An 18548-nucleotide genomic window follows, 5' to 3' on the forward strand; every position below is an offset into this window, starting at 1 on the left:
AATGCTACAAGGCTACAGGAAACTTTTACTTTGGCAGACTTGTCTTTGAGGAGCACCCAAGACAGGCATGACTGTGTAGGTTTTCGTTGGACCATTTTTCTTTATTAATTCATTTGTTATGGTAAGTCAACAGATGGTTGATGCATTTATGCATATTAACGTCAGATGGTGCCTAGTAACCTCATCACAAAAATGCTGGAATAAATGTTCTGGATAGACTTAGTATCACTGTTTCATAAAATAATTGCTGTCAAACTTTTAGATAAAGTTACAAAAATTTTAAAAACAAGCGAGTTCTGATAGAGGGAGCTAAAGACTAAGAGGCCTTCCAATCTCAAAGACTTGGAGGCTATCACCAAAGATAAATTATCAGTACCAGTAGAAACATGCAAAAAGCTGGTCAGCAATTATCTGAGGGGCTTTACTGCTGCAATGCCAATAGAGATTTGTTCATTAATTATTGGGAGGAGGTTTAATATTATTATTGGCAAATGCAAACTGGATATTTGTGTAATATTTGCTCAGGTCAACATAACTGACGAATTAACTGGAATCACAAGTGGTGTTCCAGGAAACATTTGTAGACATTTAACTGCAGTGCAGACATAAAGTTTCTGCAGCAAACAAGTCAGAATTAGGTAAGTTTTCCTCAAGAAGCTGTGCACTCCTTGGCTGTTACTTAAAATCAATATAGGTACATGCAACCACTGCAAAATATATGGGACTCTCTTTTCTGCATTCATAAACACACTTAAAATAGAGCCGGTCTCTTGAAAGGCTTCCACTTCAGCTGTCGCTTTCAGTTTGTTCAATGATGTTAACACATCTGATGCTTTTAGCACTCCCAGAACAACTGATGTTTTATATTTCTACAGCTACCCCAAAGGTTTCAACTACAACACTTAGCCTCTCTCCTTCTTAAGCTTCTTATTCAGTTAAGCAAAGTGTTTGTTCCTTCTTAAACACAATTGTACATGTTTTCAGACTGGATAAATAAACGTTTCAACTGTACCATCCTTAGAGTTTGCAGAAAGTCTAACTTGGCTGCTTAAATCTTTAAAATGCAAATAAAGGGCTTAACATACTGCAAATAGAATCCAAAGTGATACTCCTTCAAGAGTGAGAAAACTATATTCACATAAAAACACCTACTCTCGGTGGGGTTGTTTATACTTTTTGTTTTGCTAAGCATAACACTCATGAGGTTCAGACAGCATCTGAATGACTAGTGGGAGGTCTCCCCGGGTGCCTGAAATGTGCACCTCTAACACTGTATACATGCGTTTATGTGTGTGTATATTCATGTGCGGGGGCGGAAGAGAGTTTCACCGCCCACGTGGAAAGTTGATGCCGCTGCCAGTGGGCGGCCATCTATTTCTAGTGGCGGCCTGGTGGGCAGGAGCGCATGGTGATATCTTTGCTTTTGTTTCTCCTCACTTCATCTCATTTTCAGCGGGGTAAAGTGTGAAAGTATTGGTCTAAATCCATTTAGTCTCTCCAAAACCGGCAGTCGGAAACACGGTTATGTAACTCCTGAAGATATACTCTGCCACAATAAACAAGGTGTTAAAAACACCAGTATCTGGCAAATCCAACTGAAAGGATGATAGAACTGATGAGAATGAAAGAGTATTATCAAACGCAGCCAGACTTATCAGCTCACTATTCCTAAATCTATGTCAGTCAGTCATTTTCTACCGCTTATTCCATAGTGGGTCACGGGGGAGCTGGTGCCTATCTCCAGCAGTCTATGAGCGAAAGGCAGGGTTCACCCTGGACAGGTCGCCAGTCCATCGCAGGGCAACACACATACAACCATACTCATTCATACACCTAAGGGCAATTTAGAGTTACCAATTAACCTAACAGGCATGTTTTTGGACTGTGGGAGGAAGCCGGAGTACCCGGTGAGAACCCACGCATGCACGGGGAGAACATGCAAACTCCATGCAGAAAGACCCCAGGCTGAGAATTGAACCCAGGACCTTCTTGCTGCAAGGCAACAGTGCTACCAACTGCGCCACCATGCAGCCCGCAACCTAAATCTATGTATTCACCTGAAATATTACTAGAAAAACCTACGATAGCTTTCCACAGTTGATTAGTACTCAACTCATACTGTATAAATTCATAGAAATTAGAGTTAACACATTGTGATTGTGCCACCAAACTTTTTTCAGGTTTTATTTATTACAGTAGAACTGTTTTCCCCAAATAGAAACGTGTTGCCTGACAGGTTTTATACTTTGCTAAATATTCTGTAGAGCTGCACCAATCAGGACATTTCTGCTTTAAATACAGTGACACTGTGAAGCTCTTATGTTCACCCATAGAATCGCATCCTGGCCCATTCCCAGTCCCTGACCTTGATCTGCTTTTTATCAAATTCAAAAAAGTGCATCAACTTGCATGTTGTTGGTTTATGTGTTTTTAGACCAAAATGTTGAAAAGCACACAACATTATGGGTGACATACCAGAGTTCAAAAGAGGATAAATTGTTGGTGCACGTCTTGCTGGCGCATCTGTGACCAAGACAGCAAGTCTTTGTGATGTATCAAGAGCCACGATATCCAGGGTAATGTCAGCATACCACCAAGAAGGACGAACCACATCCAACAGGATTAACTGTGGACGCAAGAGGAAGCTGTCTGAAAGGGATGTTCGGGTGCTAACCCAGATTGTATCCAAAAAACATAAAACCACGGCTGCCCAAATCACGGCAGAATTGAATGTGCACCTCAACTCTCCTGTTTCCACCAGAACTGTCCATCAGGAGCTCCACAGGGTCAATATACACGGCCGGGCTGCTATAGCCAAACCTTTGGTCACTCATGCCAATGCCAAACGTTGGTTTCAATGGTGCAAGGAGCGCAAATCTTGGGCAAGATTCCCAAGACGAATTGACGCTGTATTGGCCGCAAAAGGAGGCCCTACACCATACTAAGAAATGATTGTGGTCTAAAACCAGGTCTTTCAGTTTCATTGTCCGACCCCTGTATATGTCTAGTGCTTTCCCACTTACAGAAACTAAGCCACAAGAACTGCTTCAACTGCCATGCTGGATGTTGTCGGGTCTATACATATGTTTTCACTCAAAGATGTAGATCCACCCTCGTAGTGAGAAAAATGTTTGATTCCCTGAGTTCATTTCCTCTGAAAGGTAGAGAAGCAGAGACAAAGAGGAAAAGATTGAGACAAAGATAGAGAGTGAAACAAATAAGCAAGATTAAAAAAACTTTACTGTAGCTGCCAAATGATGAGTCTTTCCAAGTCACACAACCTGAAAAGAATGAGGACTTATTGTCTCTGCAAAGGAGGTGATTATGTTGGGTGACTGCTGAACTGAAGGACGAATTTGTGTGAATTCATTCCTTGACTTGATCACACCCAGATGTAGGACTTTATTTCTTTAGCTTTGCCAGAGGAAGGTTTTAAATATAAGTTAACAAATACATTTTTATTTGGTGGTTTTAACTAAAAATTCCAGGATACATACAGTAAATTTACAGATGAAAAGCTAATTTTTTATCAATGAATAGTCTGAAAAAGAGTTTTAAGTTAAAAAGACATATTAGGAATTATATTCATCGAATGGGGAAAGGCCTGCACACTTGAATTTTCACTTTATTTTATTGACAGTGCTTTGATCAAAATACTGTAAAAATCAAGTTAGTTTTTCCCTATGGACATATTTAAAGTTTTTACAGGCCTCCACCTTTATCTAATGATATGCTTGCAACTTTCTTTAATTCTCAAATTTCTAAGAAGACACACATATGCTGTTGTTTGGTTTACATTATTAGCAAATTATAAAAAAGGCTTTTGCTGATATTTTCAGTGTTTTGCCTGGTCCCACTAAAATATTATTGTAATCCATAACCAATGCCAAGTAGTGTACCAAAAAACATTAAGGCGCAAAACTGAATAACACTCTAAATAGACCGTGACAGCCACTTCCAGTTATTAAAATAACATGAAGCTCTATTAGTGCAATGTTCTGCAAGTATTTTCAACAGAAATTTCCTCAATATTTAAAACATCTAAAGTCAGTCAAAAATGTTGACGGTTTAACGTTATCAAGCTATTTCCTCCTCCGTGTCGACACAAAAATAAAGTCCCTGACGTGAATTCTGACACCATAAAACTGTAGACAGTCACAAAACACAGAAAGAATGTAACTATTTGAACCAAATTATACCTGAAAAAAGAACCATTACTTACTGGAATGGAATGAAAAGCCCAAACACCATTTGAACTCATTTGCAGACACACTGGCTAAAAAAAGAAAAAAAGTATAGGAAATTTGAATGTATGACGATGCACAGGCTTGGTGACCGTAGTCGGACTGCAGACAGCGGTACCTCACTCTCCAGACACGCTCAACATCCTGAAGCTTTGTCCAAACAACATACAGACGCGTTCTTTCCAGCACTTATACAAACATATGCTGCAATTCCAACATCTGGACAACAACGCAAAGTTACTCACTCCTAAGTGAGTTGCAACATGCAGCTAAAAAAGTTTATTTCAGTCATTTACCTCAACAAGTGCAAGGCAGTCCTTCCAAAGATTGCAAAGATTTATTTCTGTTTATTTTAATGATTATAGCTTATAGTTAATGAAAATCCTAAATTCTGTTTCTCGGAAAATCTGAATTATACAGAAGGCCAATAAAATAGGTTTTTTAAATAGAGATGTTATGTTATGGCCTACACAATTATGGGGAAGACTGCTTGCAGTTATCCAGTTGACATCCTTCACAAACTGGGTAAGCCACAAAACCTCACTGACACAGATGGCTATTCACAGAATGCATACGAAAGGAAAGTTGAGTGGAAGGAAAACAAGTGGGGTTGAAAAAGGTGCACAAGCATCCATTAAAAAATCCAGCTTCAAAAAAGCAGTGAAGCAAAGGCCGTTTAAAGGTTTGGGACTGATACAGTAACTGATGCAAAAGGGCATTCAAACAACTATTGATTGCATATTCTATTCAGTCAGACATACTTTCAGTAGCTGGCATTTCTTTATTTAAAAACACACTATTTAATATTCAAGTTTTTTAATTGGCGGAATTTCAGGTTTTTGTTAGCTGTAAGCCACAATGATACAAATCAACAGAAATAAACATTTAAAATATCTTGCCTAGTGTAAATCAATATATATGTAATGTTTCAAATTAAATTACAAAAAAATGAACTTTTCAATGATCTGACCAACCAAATATCCAGGAAGAAGTTTCCTAGTCATTTTATCAGATAAATCTGGGTAAGCAATCATTTCCATATCTAAATTGAATACATTTTTATAGTTTTAAAAGGATGGAGGTGCATCAAATGTAATTCCATCTAAAGGCACCAAACTCAGGGAGAAGAAATTAAGCAAGGAGGACTGAGAAATAACAGAAAAACAGAAACAGGAAGGAAAAGACAGAGTGCACTGCTGCCTCCTCATCGCTCAGTAGGAGAAGCAAACTAAAAATAAACCTGCAAGGACACCATATGCTCCTCTATTTCTCAACAACTCTTTATCTTTTCTGTCTTGTACTCTTCCTACTCTAGTATCTATCATTTCCATTGCACTCCTCTCTGTCCCTCTTCTTCTTTTCTTTTTATTTCTTGACTCCACAGAACACGGAATATCTGCCCTGCTAAGAAGCTGAAAATTGATCTCCTTTCATTGTTGGAGGGTACAAACATCCAAAATGACAGGTGCTTTGAATGTGCCATCTAGTAACGGGATTGGACATCAATGATAAACCGTTCTGCCAATCGACGTCTGGGGAGACAAGCTTTCTCCTGCGACCATCAATCAATCAGCTGATGCCGACGCTGTTCCAGCTTCCTCTCGGTCGGCCAATCCCGACTCTGTTCTCTGGTGCCCCAGCAACCGAGCTCCTGCAGTCTAATCCTGGTACCTGGGAACATAAATTATTCTTTTCTTTCTCCACATGGTGACTACTTGTTTTTCTAACCACTTTGGTTCATTTTGAAAGCATGGCTGAGGAACTTAATAAAACGCTTAAATCTCTTATTTCCTGTGTAGAGATATTGCTCACATGCCTAGTTGCTACAACGTTTCCTGTGATGCTGCTGGAGGCCGAAGGACCTTCCAGACATACCAGGTCTTAATCTGGATGAAACTGGGTGTTTGTGTGCAGTCATGCTAAGCTATTTTGTCTGAATGTCTGAATAAAAACTAGCTTATCTATTCCTACATGAATTGCTTTGATTGTGCAGACAAGCACAGATGCCTTTTACCCAAAGATGACCTTGTGATAAGGCACAGATCAGTGCTGGCTTGTTTGCGTTTTATAACTAGCAGGAATCAAAAACTGAAAAGAAAAAAAAAAGCTTTCGCAAATCGCTGTCTTTCAAAAATGGACTGACACATTTGAGATCCAGTGGAAAGACAATCTAATCATCTCCGTGTCCAGTTCCAATTCTTTGTTTCTGCCTTATCCCTAGTTCCCTCTAAATCCCCCCACAATCCTCTCCTTTCCGCCCTTCAGCGCTTCTGCCTCAGCATACCAATTTCATTTATGTCGTGATGTTTCGAGCAATTATACCCCATCCTCTTACTCTATTAAATCTATCCCCCTTATTGTAGCCTATAAATTTAATCTTCCATTCATCTATTGATCCCTGAAAGCGATTCCACTGTAGGCCTCTAAAAGCAATAGTTGAAGGGCTCTGAAAAGCTTCTAGAGTTGCGGGAAGCATCTTTTTAATGTTGTTTTTGCTGAATGTGAAGTTACATTTTGTTTGCTATGTTATGCAAGTTATTCCTTCATGATATAACAAACATTTTAATACACCTAAAATGATAGACTCTAACAAAGATAATCTAGGCATCAAAAAAAATAAACATGCATAAAAATGAATTTGGATGTCATGACTGGTTTGCATTTGTTAAACCAAATAAAAAGGAGACACATTTACGAAAATGTTAGATTTCAGAACCAGATTGATTTGGCAATGAACACATTTTGCACTAAATCAATAGATTCATGATTTTCTGAGCACTTTGGACTTTTTAAAGGTGAAATCCCCAATAAATGGTGCATGAGTTCCCTCAAGTGTTCTTAAAATTAATCAAAAAAAGGTCGAGATGCCAGTAGTTTGATGCCCATGTGGTCGGATCGGTTCCTTTCTACTGTCAGCAGATGCTTGTTCAGGATGAGGGATTGCTGCAAGGACAATGAATCAATCCAATTTGCTATGATACCATAGGTAGCGCGGTTGGTAGCACTGTTGCCTTGCAGCAAGAAGGTCCTGGGTTCAATTCCTGGCCTGGGGTCTTTCTGCATGGAGTTTGCATGTTCTCCCCGTGCATGTGTGGGTTCTCACCGGGTACTCCGGCTTCCTCCCACAGTCCAAAGACATGCCTGTTAGGTTATTTAGTAACTCTAAAATTTCCCTTAGGTGTATGAATGAGTGTGTGCATGGTTGTATGTGTGTTGCCCTGCGATGGACTGGTGACCTGTCCAGGGTGTACCCCGCCTCTCGCCCATAGACTGCTGGAGATAGGCACCAGCTCCCCCGTGACCCACTATGGAATAAGCGGTAGAAAATGACTGACTGACTGACCATAGGTAGATAATTTTGACCAATTAGCATTAATTGGTCAAAATTGATCAACTGAATTTGTCTGTATTGCATTTTTATTTGAAGTTAAAACATAAAATAATCTGAATCGGATGATATGATTAGATTAGATTAGATTAGACTGAAATGAATTTAGTTAAATTTGATTTGAAATGGAATGAATGCATACAGTTTGATATAGTTTGGACCTGTTTGTCTTTTTGAGTTCCCTGAAAATTGGCGATGTAAAAACTGAAACTAATTAAGCTGAATTCCTTCAGTGAAAAAAAAAACCCTCACTGAAAAATACAAAATAATAATAAAAGATTATTAAGCCTTAAATATACGTTTTATATATATTGAGACTAGCTACTGGTGTCAGCATTTTTATAGCAGCACCAGAAACACATTTATTCCTTTCACAAACATGTTTTTAATGTGTGGTATATCAGAATCAGAATCAGCTTTATTGCCATGTTCGTACATACAAACAAGGAATTATAATGCGTTATAAAAAAAATTATTAAAACTATTATAATAAACATATTTGTGGTGTAATGAGAGAGGCTAACTGATGATTTCAAATTCAATACTGGAAAGTCTTGTTCATTTACTGTACGTATTGATCAAACAAAGCCTCTTTTCCTGAACGCAAGCTCATACCAAACGTTCACGCACTCTTTGTAGTAAGCAAAAAGAGGCAGAAAGTAAAGTATTTTCTCAGCCCCGACACACATATAATGCCACTGTTGCCGTTCAAAAAAATTAAGTGGTCCTTTAAATCTAATAAGATGTTATTAGCAGACACAGCTGATAAACTGCTGGAAGTAGAGTCTTGACAGATGCTCAGCACCAGCTATGTTATGTTTACATGCATCAAAAGACTACAGCTGGTACTCATTCTTAATTAATCCGTCGAACATTTGAATTTATAATTACATAAAGCCCTGGAGAAAAATGCATAGAAAAGCTTTTTTTCTTGATCAGTGCTTCTCTGCCATTGCCTTTTTTGGTGCCTTTAATCTCTGCATGTGTGGTATGCAGCTCCTGTGCTCAGCATATCCAAGTCTCCGAGAATGCCATTAGTTAATCCTAATAACTACAACCATCATCCTGTTCAGTGTGCTAAAAATCCCTTTCCATGTAACTTTGGTTTAATCCTCTATCCTCAAAGGGCCTCAGCATGAGGGAAGGTGCAGAGAAAATATTGCTCTCAGATATGTGCGGGCGCTTCTTCAGGACCTGCACGCATTTGGTCATCTCCACGCAGACAGGAAATAATCCTCCAGTGTGCACTAGTGACATCACCATTAACAACAACAACATCTACGGAGTTACGCTGGCAACGGACACCCTGCTGACTGATCCTTCTTGACAACAGCATACGCAGGATTAGGAAGGACAGACAGGGGGAGGCTTGCCAGACAGAAACTCATTCCCCTTTGGGTATCTAAAAAAAACAAAAAAAAAAAAACAACAACAACAAAACGAGGTAAACGAGAGCCAAAGAGAGATGAGGGAGAGACAGACAATGTGTGCTGCTCTGAGCTAAAATTACATCACACCCAGCTGTTACCTACAGAGCTCTGATACTGACAGAGGGTGAAACAGAATTATCGTACACTAAGGTATAAAAAAAGCACCTTAAAGCATGAAATATATTTAATTTTAAAATAAAATATAATGAATTATGTTTTTGGTGGAAGTTTTGAATTTTCACAGCTCAGCCAATTGTAAATGTATCCTGCTGTTTCCTGTTTAACAGAAATTCTGCTTGTAGCTTGTCTGTCAAGATTTAAAACATTGTTACCTTAATAGTAGTGATGGGTGCGACTCTTTAAGTTTCCACACATTAACAGTCAATTTCTTTCGTGACTGGAAATATACCCAAATACCCATGTTTGTCTTTCTCTTAAGTGAGGCAAACGTGTAGGAAACCTCTTCCAGCCAGCTGACTTGCAGTGCCCAGCAACAGCTGAGTGAGGGGAAGCACTGCATTACCCTAAACTGTGCGTGGTCATTTTGCCTTTTTGCCATTTTGTACCTTTGAAATTTTGGCTCCAGTTCATGCTCAAGAAGGTCGACAACGAAAGGGAACCGTCTGCTGCGGAGCATTTCCTACCAACTATTAATTCCTACCTTCCAGGGGAATTTGACACCTGCCTTGACAACCACCAGTTTAAAAGCAAGCTTCTATAATCTGCTTACAGTCTACTGTAAGGAAACGAGGTTATATGAGGCCAATAACACATGAGGCCTGGTAGACTCTAGTAAATTTTTTGTCGTTTTACATTTTGCACTTCATGCCTTTGTGGTTTTGATCTTTTTTTTTGCCCTTTTTTGTGTACAATGGTGCTATCCAATGTAGGATGTTTTTTACAGACAATACCTCAATTTGAACCTGTTCGGCAGATTTTTTAGCTAAAAACAATTTAAAACAATTGTTTATGTTCTACAAATAGCTTAGTGTAGGGACATGAATCATATCTACTACTAGAAGGACAGTTGTAAAGCAACAACTGTGGCCAGATGCAGGTTGGTAAAAAATGTAATGTAAAAATAATGATTTTAACTTTTCCTGCTTATGGATCTAGTGCAACTTAAGGAATAATGGAACAAATTAATTAACTGTCTAACTCTAAAGCTGCTCATCATCTTCTATTATTACAGTTGAAACAAAACAAATATTTATCAGCTAAGAGTCTTTTAAAGGGAGTAAAGGAGTAATGCCATCCATTGGACTGAAAGTGTATTGCAGCTTTCTTTACAACTTCCCCATATGTCATTAGGGTGAACGAGTAAATGTGGCTGCAATGTTAGGTGCTTTGATTGCCAGGCCGATTACAAATTATTACTTCCTCTGTTCAGTTTTCAGTATGCAAATTGAATTTCTGCTTTTCAGTGTGGTAATACCACTCTATGACTAGCTTTAATCAGAGTTTTTAATAGGGAGCAGGAATGCATTGCTATATAAGGATATTAGCTTGCATTCATTAATACTAATTAATATCTTTCACTCAGACACTTCTTGACAATTTGATGTTTGTTGTATAATGAATAAAAGCCCCTCATACTAGCACCGCAATATTCTACATTGTTTATATGTTATATGTTACTATTAATCTAGGTTACATAAATCAAAACACAAAAGTAAAACCTTGAATGTAAAGTTTTTAAAGGATTAAACAAGCGAAAGCCAGAGGTGGCTGAATGAAAAGACCAACCCTGTAGCTGATATACTGCTGCTGTGCCGAGAAAGAAAAAAATTATAATCCAGCAGGAAAACATAATATCTGTATCAGATTCTTGGCACTAAGTCTCAGCATAAAACACTGGTATAACCAGCTTCTCTATGTAACACTGGTTATTATGTAGGAAAATGGCTATATGCAACAGTGAACAGTAAGAATACAGCAAGAGTATGTTCGCAGTTGGCAATGGAGGCCAGGCATAAAAGAACTGCATGCATTATGGGAGGTTTTCACAGGAGAGTGGGCTGTAGAAGCGCTGTTTTAATATTGCATAGGAAAGTCGGTAAAGAGGTTTACTGTGTGTTCATTGGAATGCACTGAAAGGAATGGAGAGAATCTTAGCTCTCAATGGCAGCTGCTCATCCTTCCTTAAAGACATCAACAACAGTAAGAGCCATACAATGGCAGAAATTAGAGGCAACTCTCTTTTTATTTTGAGTGGTAGTAGTTTAAAGCTCATTTAACATAAAAGATCACAACAAAATATGTTGTGATCTCTTATTAGACCTAACAGCCATCAAATGCAAGTTCTGAAAATGGTCCTGTAGGTGTAACTATATAAAATCCTTATCCATAGCATTTTTTAGCTTGATAACTTTGATCATCTCAGATTTTAAAAAGTTACAGCAAATATCACAACAGCAGAAAGAAATCATGTCCTCACACTGTAGCTTATAAGCTCCGGGATGTGTTGTGTGATAGGTGTTAGCAGTATGCCTGAAAAATGAACACAGCTAATACCTTCCTCTACATTACATGTGCAGTTACTTCAGCACTAATCGTTACCCTGCTACCAGACACTTTTCGGGGAACTTCCTTTAAATACCCTCAATTTTTTTAAGGCAAATTCAGTCATCAAATGTTGGGTGTTTTTGGAGGGAAAGAAAACAATGAAGGTTCTCCAAAGAGATTCAACAAAACGCAATGGAGTCCCTGCAGAGGGAGGACTGCTAGGGTCACACGAGTCAGTGACCCTACCCTCCATTTCAATTCAATAGTTAGGTCGTTCTCACTTGACGATCCAAACAGGTGAAAGATCCTCAAAAGCAGAGAAGCTCAGTTGCTTCCTATTTAAGCACTTACCAATGCATGATAGTGGTGGCTTTGGTTTATATTGAGGAAAGGAAAGCACCTTATGCCTTATAAAAGGGATGATGTTAGTAGGTGTGTTGACTGTGTGACAAATTTTATCATAATGGTCTGAAGTACACCTCTAATAACTGGGACAGGTTGCTCCATCGCTTTGCCTTTCCACGTTATTACAGTCTGAACAGGACACAGTAGCCTTTGGCGCACAAAGTAAATGACATACGCTATAAGTAAGAGATGAAAAGTGGTTAGGTCTTACTGTACTTCATTTATTTGCAACATTAATGTCCATATATGATACCTGTTGGTATGATAAATTTATGCTAAATTGTACGATCCTATTGCCTCACGCTGCCTGTCCAAATGGTCCAGTTTAAAATTCTGTCTTCAAGTTCCTCACTTCTAATTCCACGGCCTTTTATTCAACAGCTCCCCTCTTATCTCTCCTCTCCTACTCCAAAATCTTTACTCCCTGCTATGCTGCTCGTTCAGTCTTCCCCTTTCCGTCTGTCTCTCCTGTGAGCTCTTCAAGCTCCAATGTTTGTCCAGAGATACTCTGCCATTGTCTCTTGCTGTCTCTTACACTCTCTTATCCCGGCTGCTTCCTGCTAGTCAACTCATCTGTTTTTTTTTGCTTTTCAGCTTCTGTCCCCGTTTCGTTATGAGCCACAGCTCTGTCATAGATTTGAGTAATGACTCTGTAATGGGCATGCTTCCCCCTCAGTTGCCTCTGAACTGTGGCCAAGGATGGCTCCCTTAATTTCTTACTGAATGCAAAAATATAAATAGAAACCCACCATGTTTTTAAAATCTGAAAGAGGATTAACTTTAAATTGAACATGATACGACACACATTTTGATGTTCTTTGTTTGATCACAGGGCTTTACAGGTGCTTCTTTATATCTTGCTTTTTTTTCTCCTTACTCTTTAGATGAATCATAGGCCTGCCACGCTTTACATAAATTCACACACACATTCAGGGATGTGTTGGACATCTGCCACAACAAGCTGCTCAACCTTCTATTTAGACCTCTCCTAAGGCACCCTGACAAGCTGAAATGCACTGAGGACAAGCGGTTTGTCAGAGCAGAGGTCATTTTATAGTGAGAGGTAATAAGTTTAGCCCAGGAAAGAAGCAGACCAGCACAACCAGTTCAGAGTTCAGTACGCCTACCCCTTGCTATGTCATCTTATATCTTAATATAACATATTAATATAACAAAGCTTCAAGTACAGTGAGAGCTATTAGACTACACAAAACACAATAGAGATACATTTATCAGTGTTTTTGGCTGACTTCTGATCGATGGTTCTTTTGGATTTTGGAAAATAATATAATATAAGCAGCTATGAGAATAGCATTAAAATACTTTTCCTTAACTTCCTGCCTTGAGTGGTCGTTATTTTTTTATATTAAGAGTAGAGGCAACGTCTTCAGCATCTCTTGTTAGCGATTAGCATTGTTATCACAGCTAGCATGACTAAAACAACAGCCTCCACATGTTTTCCCTTGAGAATGTAGTTATTTTCCTAAACAGAGGTTTCCAAGAGGAAACTAGCAGACAGTGGTTGAAAGCTTAAAGATATAAAACAGAGCACACCTGCTATAATAAATTCAGCCTTCCTGTTATGTGCTGGAAGTCTTCTCTTTTGTTCTCTTGCAGCCTGGTTGATCAGGGAGCATGTCTCGACATGCTGTAGAAAATACAGTTTACTTTTAAATAGCTTCTTACATCAGTGTACTTATTCTGACTTTATTTTAAATATATCATTGATACTAAAAATAGCTAAACCAAAGTTTGTTGTTATCTCAACCTGGGGTGTAGTCTGTTTAGAAAAAAATCTGATTGCTTAATTTCCAGCGAGCTGCACTCTGGTCAGGGCTCATCCAATTAGAGTTTCTCGATGCATTCTATTTCTAAATTAACCTAATTTTCAAAATATTTTGCAACAGACAATCAAAATGTTGCATCATTTCCAGGTGAATTACTTGATTTAAATAAAATTCAACAGTCTAATGTACTCAGAAGTGTCCCATGCCTACCATCATGGTTGGGGTTGCCCAGCGTCCATGGTTCATCAGAGTCAAAGTGAGTGTCACCTCCTATTCCTGGCCCCGGGAAGTATGCGTGGGCAAGGAAGCCTCCCTCTCCGTCAAAAGGAGAGCTGTCCCCATGGAAACCCGAAGCAAAGATGATGGTGATATCTACGTCTTTCTTGGTCCTCTCCAGCTCGCTGTAGGGCACAGCCTCGAAGCGCAGGGGCGTCACGCTCTGCCACACGTCGAATGCTCGCCGGATGGCATCGTGGGTCTCTTCTGCGCCCACTTTGGGTGTGACGTTCTTTATGCTGCCAAGACATGAAATAAGAACATGACCTTAGTATGGAAAACACTACAATGTTATAATCATGTACCCAGGCTAGGAAACTTAGACTAGAATACAACGCCAATAGCTCACTGCTAACAGAACATTGGCTGGTATCAGCATCAAGATACACTTTTAAAGTATACATATTTCATTACACTGTTCTCATGGTTTCAAATTCTTTTAATGAGATGCCAGATAAAATGTTAGTAACCACCCGTTGCTATGCACTGCCAGTCAGTTGGCTGAAAGAAGGCTGCTACAGTTTTCCCTTCTGCTGTAGAGAGAAATTCCTGTGGTGAAAAACAGACAGTCAAGGTGTAGAAAATAAGCGGCAATCACCAGCCCATGCCTACTTCTAACACTTCAGTTTATCATTAGACAAGGACTAAAAAAGGAGAACACCACTGCTTGTCAATGCGATGTACTTCAACCTCATTTCATGATTCAGAAGAATCTAAAAAAAGTACTGTCGTTATCCCTGCTTGGTGCTATTTCACGCTCATCCGGCTCGCCAACAGAGAGCTAAATGGACCGATTTGTGAAAGAACAGCTGAGCTCTCCCCTGCCGGCTTTGAGTTGCTGCAGGTGCGCTAAGGACGAGACAATTTCCTGCCACTGGAATTTATTTTCTAATTAAGGATTATCAACAGCCCACTGCCTGCTGTGAGCTCCAGTCTGGTTTTGGCAATCAGGAAAAGTTTTCACCAGTTTATTTGCTGTGAAATATCCCAGTGTCACGCTCCATTAAATGGAGTTTTTTCCCCCAAAGATATATAGATAGACATAGTTTACATCACAGGCCTATTTTGTGTCCTATTACACGGCGGACGTCTAAGAAAAGAGGGTTGCTGATGTTCAGCCGATAAGCGCAGCGGGTATAATAAGGTGTTCAACAGCACTGTGCCAGATGCTCTCTCCCACCAAACTCCTTACATTAGAGCCTTTCAAGTTCATTCAAGATCTCGCCGTTTTTCTCTTTCCATCCCACAGGTTTCCTTTGTGTACACTCTGCTACCTCCTTGCTTTTGTTCCTTTTTTTTTGTTTCAGCTCTTCTGGTGTTTGCCTGTCAAGCTGTCATTTCCCATGATAGGAGTAAATACTATCAGAAAGTCTTTGTCTACTGCTGGAAGGCACATCTAGATTAGCTGCATATTTGCACGTCATGTTACCTGATGTTCTTCTCTTGGCTTCAACCCTGAATAGGGAAACATAACGAATGATTATTAAACTTAAACAGCTTATTGATGAATCAGCAGCAATGTCAACTGAAAATGCCCTTGTTGTTAAGTCCAAATGGAGATGCTCACACTCAGGTTATCATCACACCATCAAACCGTTTTTGGAGAACTAGTGAATGAATAAATTATTCAGATACAGGGGAATTAATTTTCAGTCACAAAAGTCTGGGTTCTATTTGCTTCTGTCTTCTTTCAAACTGGTGAAAAAAAAAACAAATCAGTAGCTTTTTTCCTGCCATTTGTTAACTCACAATTTATGCAAAGAAACGAATATTTTTAAGACAGCCAATAATTTGTATGCTTTACCATTACATAATAGGGAACATGTAAAGTGAAGAATAACTTTCTCGCTTTATATTCATACGTCAGTAAAAACAAAATTAGGGTTTATAATGCCAAGACACGGGGAGTAACAGTGCTTGTAAGCATACTGAACTGTCTTAATACAGACGTCATGCATGGGTACAGGTGAGTTATTTCCAGCCTGAGATGATTACAGCGCTCATCCAGGAGCGGACACACATCAGCCAGGACTGTATCTAAGCACTACCAGGTCACGATCACAGCAGAAGACTAAACAATTTTTATTTTTAGTATCAGTTAGTCTTAAGAGAGCAAAACCTTCAGAGATAACAGGAAGGCAGAACAACGTACAGCAATGTTACTCTGTTTTATCTTTTGAGCTTTGAACTGTTATTAAACATGCTGGATTTGGATATGCTGGCAGCCTTTAGGAAATCTGATTTATTAATCACATTGGATGCCACATAAATGTCATGAAGCATTTAAATAACCCCCACCTGATGGTGTCTGGTCAGTTGTTTGGTTGTTTAGCTCTATATTCCCTAATATTTTTCACAATGTTAGGGCAAAATGAATGAAAACATTTGTGATTTTGTATTTTTTTTTTTTATTCATGGAATGATGATTGGCATAGAATGGCAAGCAATGGCAGAAAAGTATTAGGTTCAAATTTCATGGAAACTATATAAGTGTTATTAAAAATTATAGGCAAATAGGGCTCTTTATTTAAAGTATTGCAGAAGGGAAATGGGCAGATGTATGGAGGACCAATGCTGCCATAATTAAGAATGTATAACAAAATAAATGCTCAATGAATAATTAGGCATATCATTAAATACACAAAAAATGTAGTAACTAAATAAACGTAGGCAGTAATTACATTATTCAATGAGACATACATGTATATATCTAATTTAATCTTCTTCTTAATTTATTCACCTTTGTAACAATTACATTATTTATTTATTATCCATTACAATTTTCAAATTTAATTAATAATGACTTTTTAAATGTATTTATTTATGTGTATGTTTAAATATTCTGTTTGTTTTAATTGTTTTTGTATTTTTTTACTCTATTTGTTCAGTGGTATTTATTTATGCGAATCTCCCGTTCCACCACATCCCAGAGGTGCTCTATTGGATTGAGATCTGGTGACTGTGGAGGTCATTTGAGTCCAGTGAACTTATTGTCATGTTCAAGAACCCAGTCTGAGATGATTTGTGCTTTATGACATGGTGAGTTATCCTGCTGGAAGTAACCATCAGAAGATGGGTACACTGTGGTCATAAAGGGATGGACATGGTCAGCAACAATACTCAGGTAGACTGTGGCGTTGACACGATGCTCAATTGGTACTAAGGGGCCCAAACTGTGCCAAGAAAATATCCCCCATACCATTACACCACCACCACCAGCCTGAACCGTTGATACAAGGCAGGATGGATCCATGCTTTCATGTTGTTGACGCCAAATTCTGATCCTACCATCTGAATGTCACAGTAGAAATCGAGACTCGGACCAGGCAACGTTTTTCCAATCTTCTATTGTCCAATTTTGGTGAGCCTGTATGAATTGAAGCCTCAGTTGCCTGTTTTTAGCTGACAGGAGTGGCACCCGGTCTGGTCTTCTGCTGCTGTAGCTCATCCGCCTCAAGGTTCAACGTGTTGTGTGTTCAGAGATGCTGTTCTGCATGCCTTGGTTGTAACGAGTGGTTATTTGAGTTACTGTTGCCTTTCTATCAGCTCGAACCAGTCTGGCCATTCTCCTCTGACCTCTGGCATCAACAAGGCATTTGCGACCACAGAACTGCTGCTCACTGGATATTTTCTCTTTTTCGGACCATTCTCTGTAAACCCTAGAGATGGTAGTGTCTGAAAAGCCCAGTAGATCAGCAGTTTCTGAAATACTCAGACCAGCCCGTCTGGCACCAACAACCATGCCACGTTCAAAGTCACTTAAATCACCTTTCTTCCCCCATTCTGATGCTCAGTTTGAACTGCAGCAGATCGTCTTGACCATGTTTACATGTCTACATACATTGAGTTGCAGCCATGTGATTGGCTGATTAGAAAATTGAGTTAATGAGCAGTTGGACAGGTGTACCTAATAAAGTGGCCGGTGTGTGCACATATTGGTGCATGGCTGGTATGAAACTTTCCATTAATGACGACTCAGTTTTGTACCCGACAAAGTCTGGTAGGAAAGGACCAACAGCAAAAGTGTGAAATGAAGTGCTACGACAAGCGTCGTAAATTTCACAGTCACAAGTATAAGATGGTTTGAGCAACTGCAAATCATCTCCACCTGATCCAGACCACATGGGGAGTCACAACAAATGTCTGCTTTCTTTTTTCATGGAGGTTTTTACAGCAAATAGAAATGCAGGTGTGATAAAGAGATGAAATAGTCTTCAAAGCAATACATCTTGACCGTTACAATCTTGGTAAATGGTACAAATTAGTTTCCTGACATGAATATTAATAATAACAATAAAATTACATTTTATCTATAGGGACCTTTCAGGACACTCAAGGTCACCGCACAGAAGCATGAAAAGGAAGAAAGGTTTTTGAGAACCTCTAGTGCTCGCCATAAACACATGACCCTGTACTGCTCTGTTTAAGAGCTCTCAACAACAACAACTGCGGCCCCTTGAGGATTAAAAAAGCTGATTTCATTTGAGTCTGTGACCGTACTCGCTGCATGCAT

At 39.1% G+C, this 18548-nt stretch overlaps 1 protein-coding gene across 2 annotated transcripts in view; it reads right to left on the reverse strand.

Moving 5' to 3' along the window:
- The window catches only part of LOC124857944 (matrix metalloproteinase-16-like), an 86966-nt gene that overhangs the window by 42089 nt on the left and 26329 nt on the right, over positions 1–18548 (reverse strand). For both annotated transcript variants that reach the window (XM_047349549.1, XM_047349550.1), the window contains one exon: positions 13970–14274. In XM_047349549.1, the coding sequence (XP_047205505.1) occupies positions 13970–14274 (305 nt within the window). The remainder of the gene's footprint in view (positions 1–13969; positions 14275–18548) is intronic.

The sequence above is a fragment of the Girardinichthys multiradiatus genome, chromosome 21 (genome assembly GCF_021462225.1).
Source record: "Girardinichthys multiradiatus isolate DD_20200921_A chromosome 21, DD_fGirMul_XY1, whole genome shotgun sequence".
Classification (NCBI taxonomy): Eukaryota; Metazoa; Chordata; class Actinopteri; order Cyprinodontiformes; family Goodeidae; genus Girardinichthys; species Girardinichthys multiradiatus.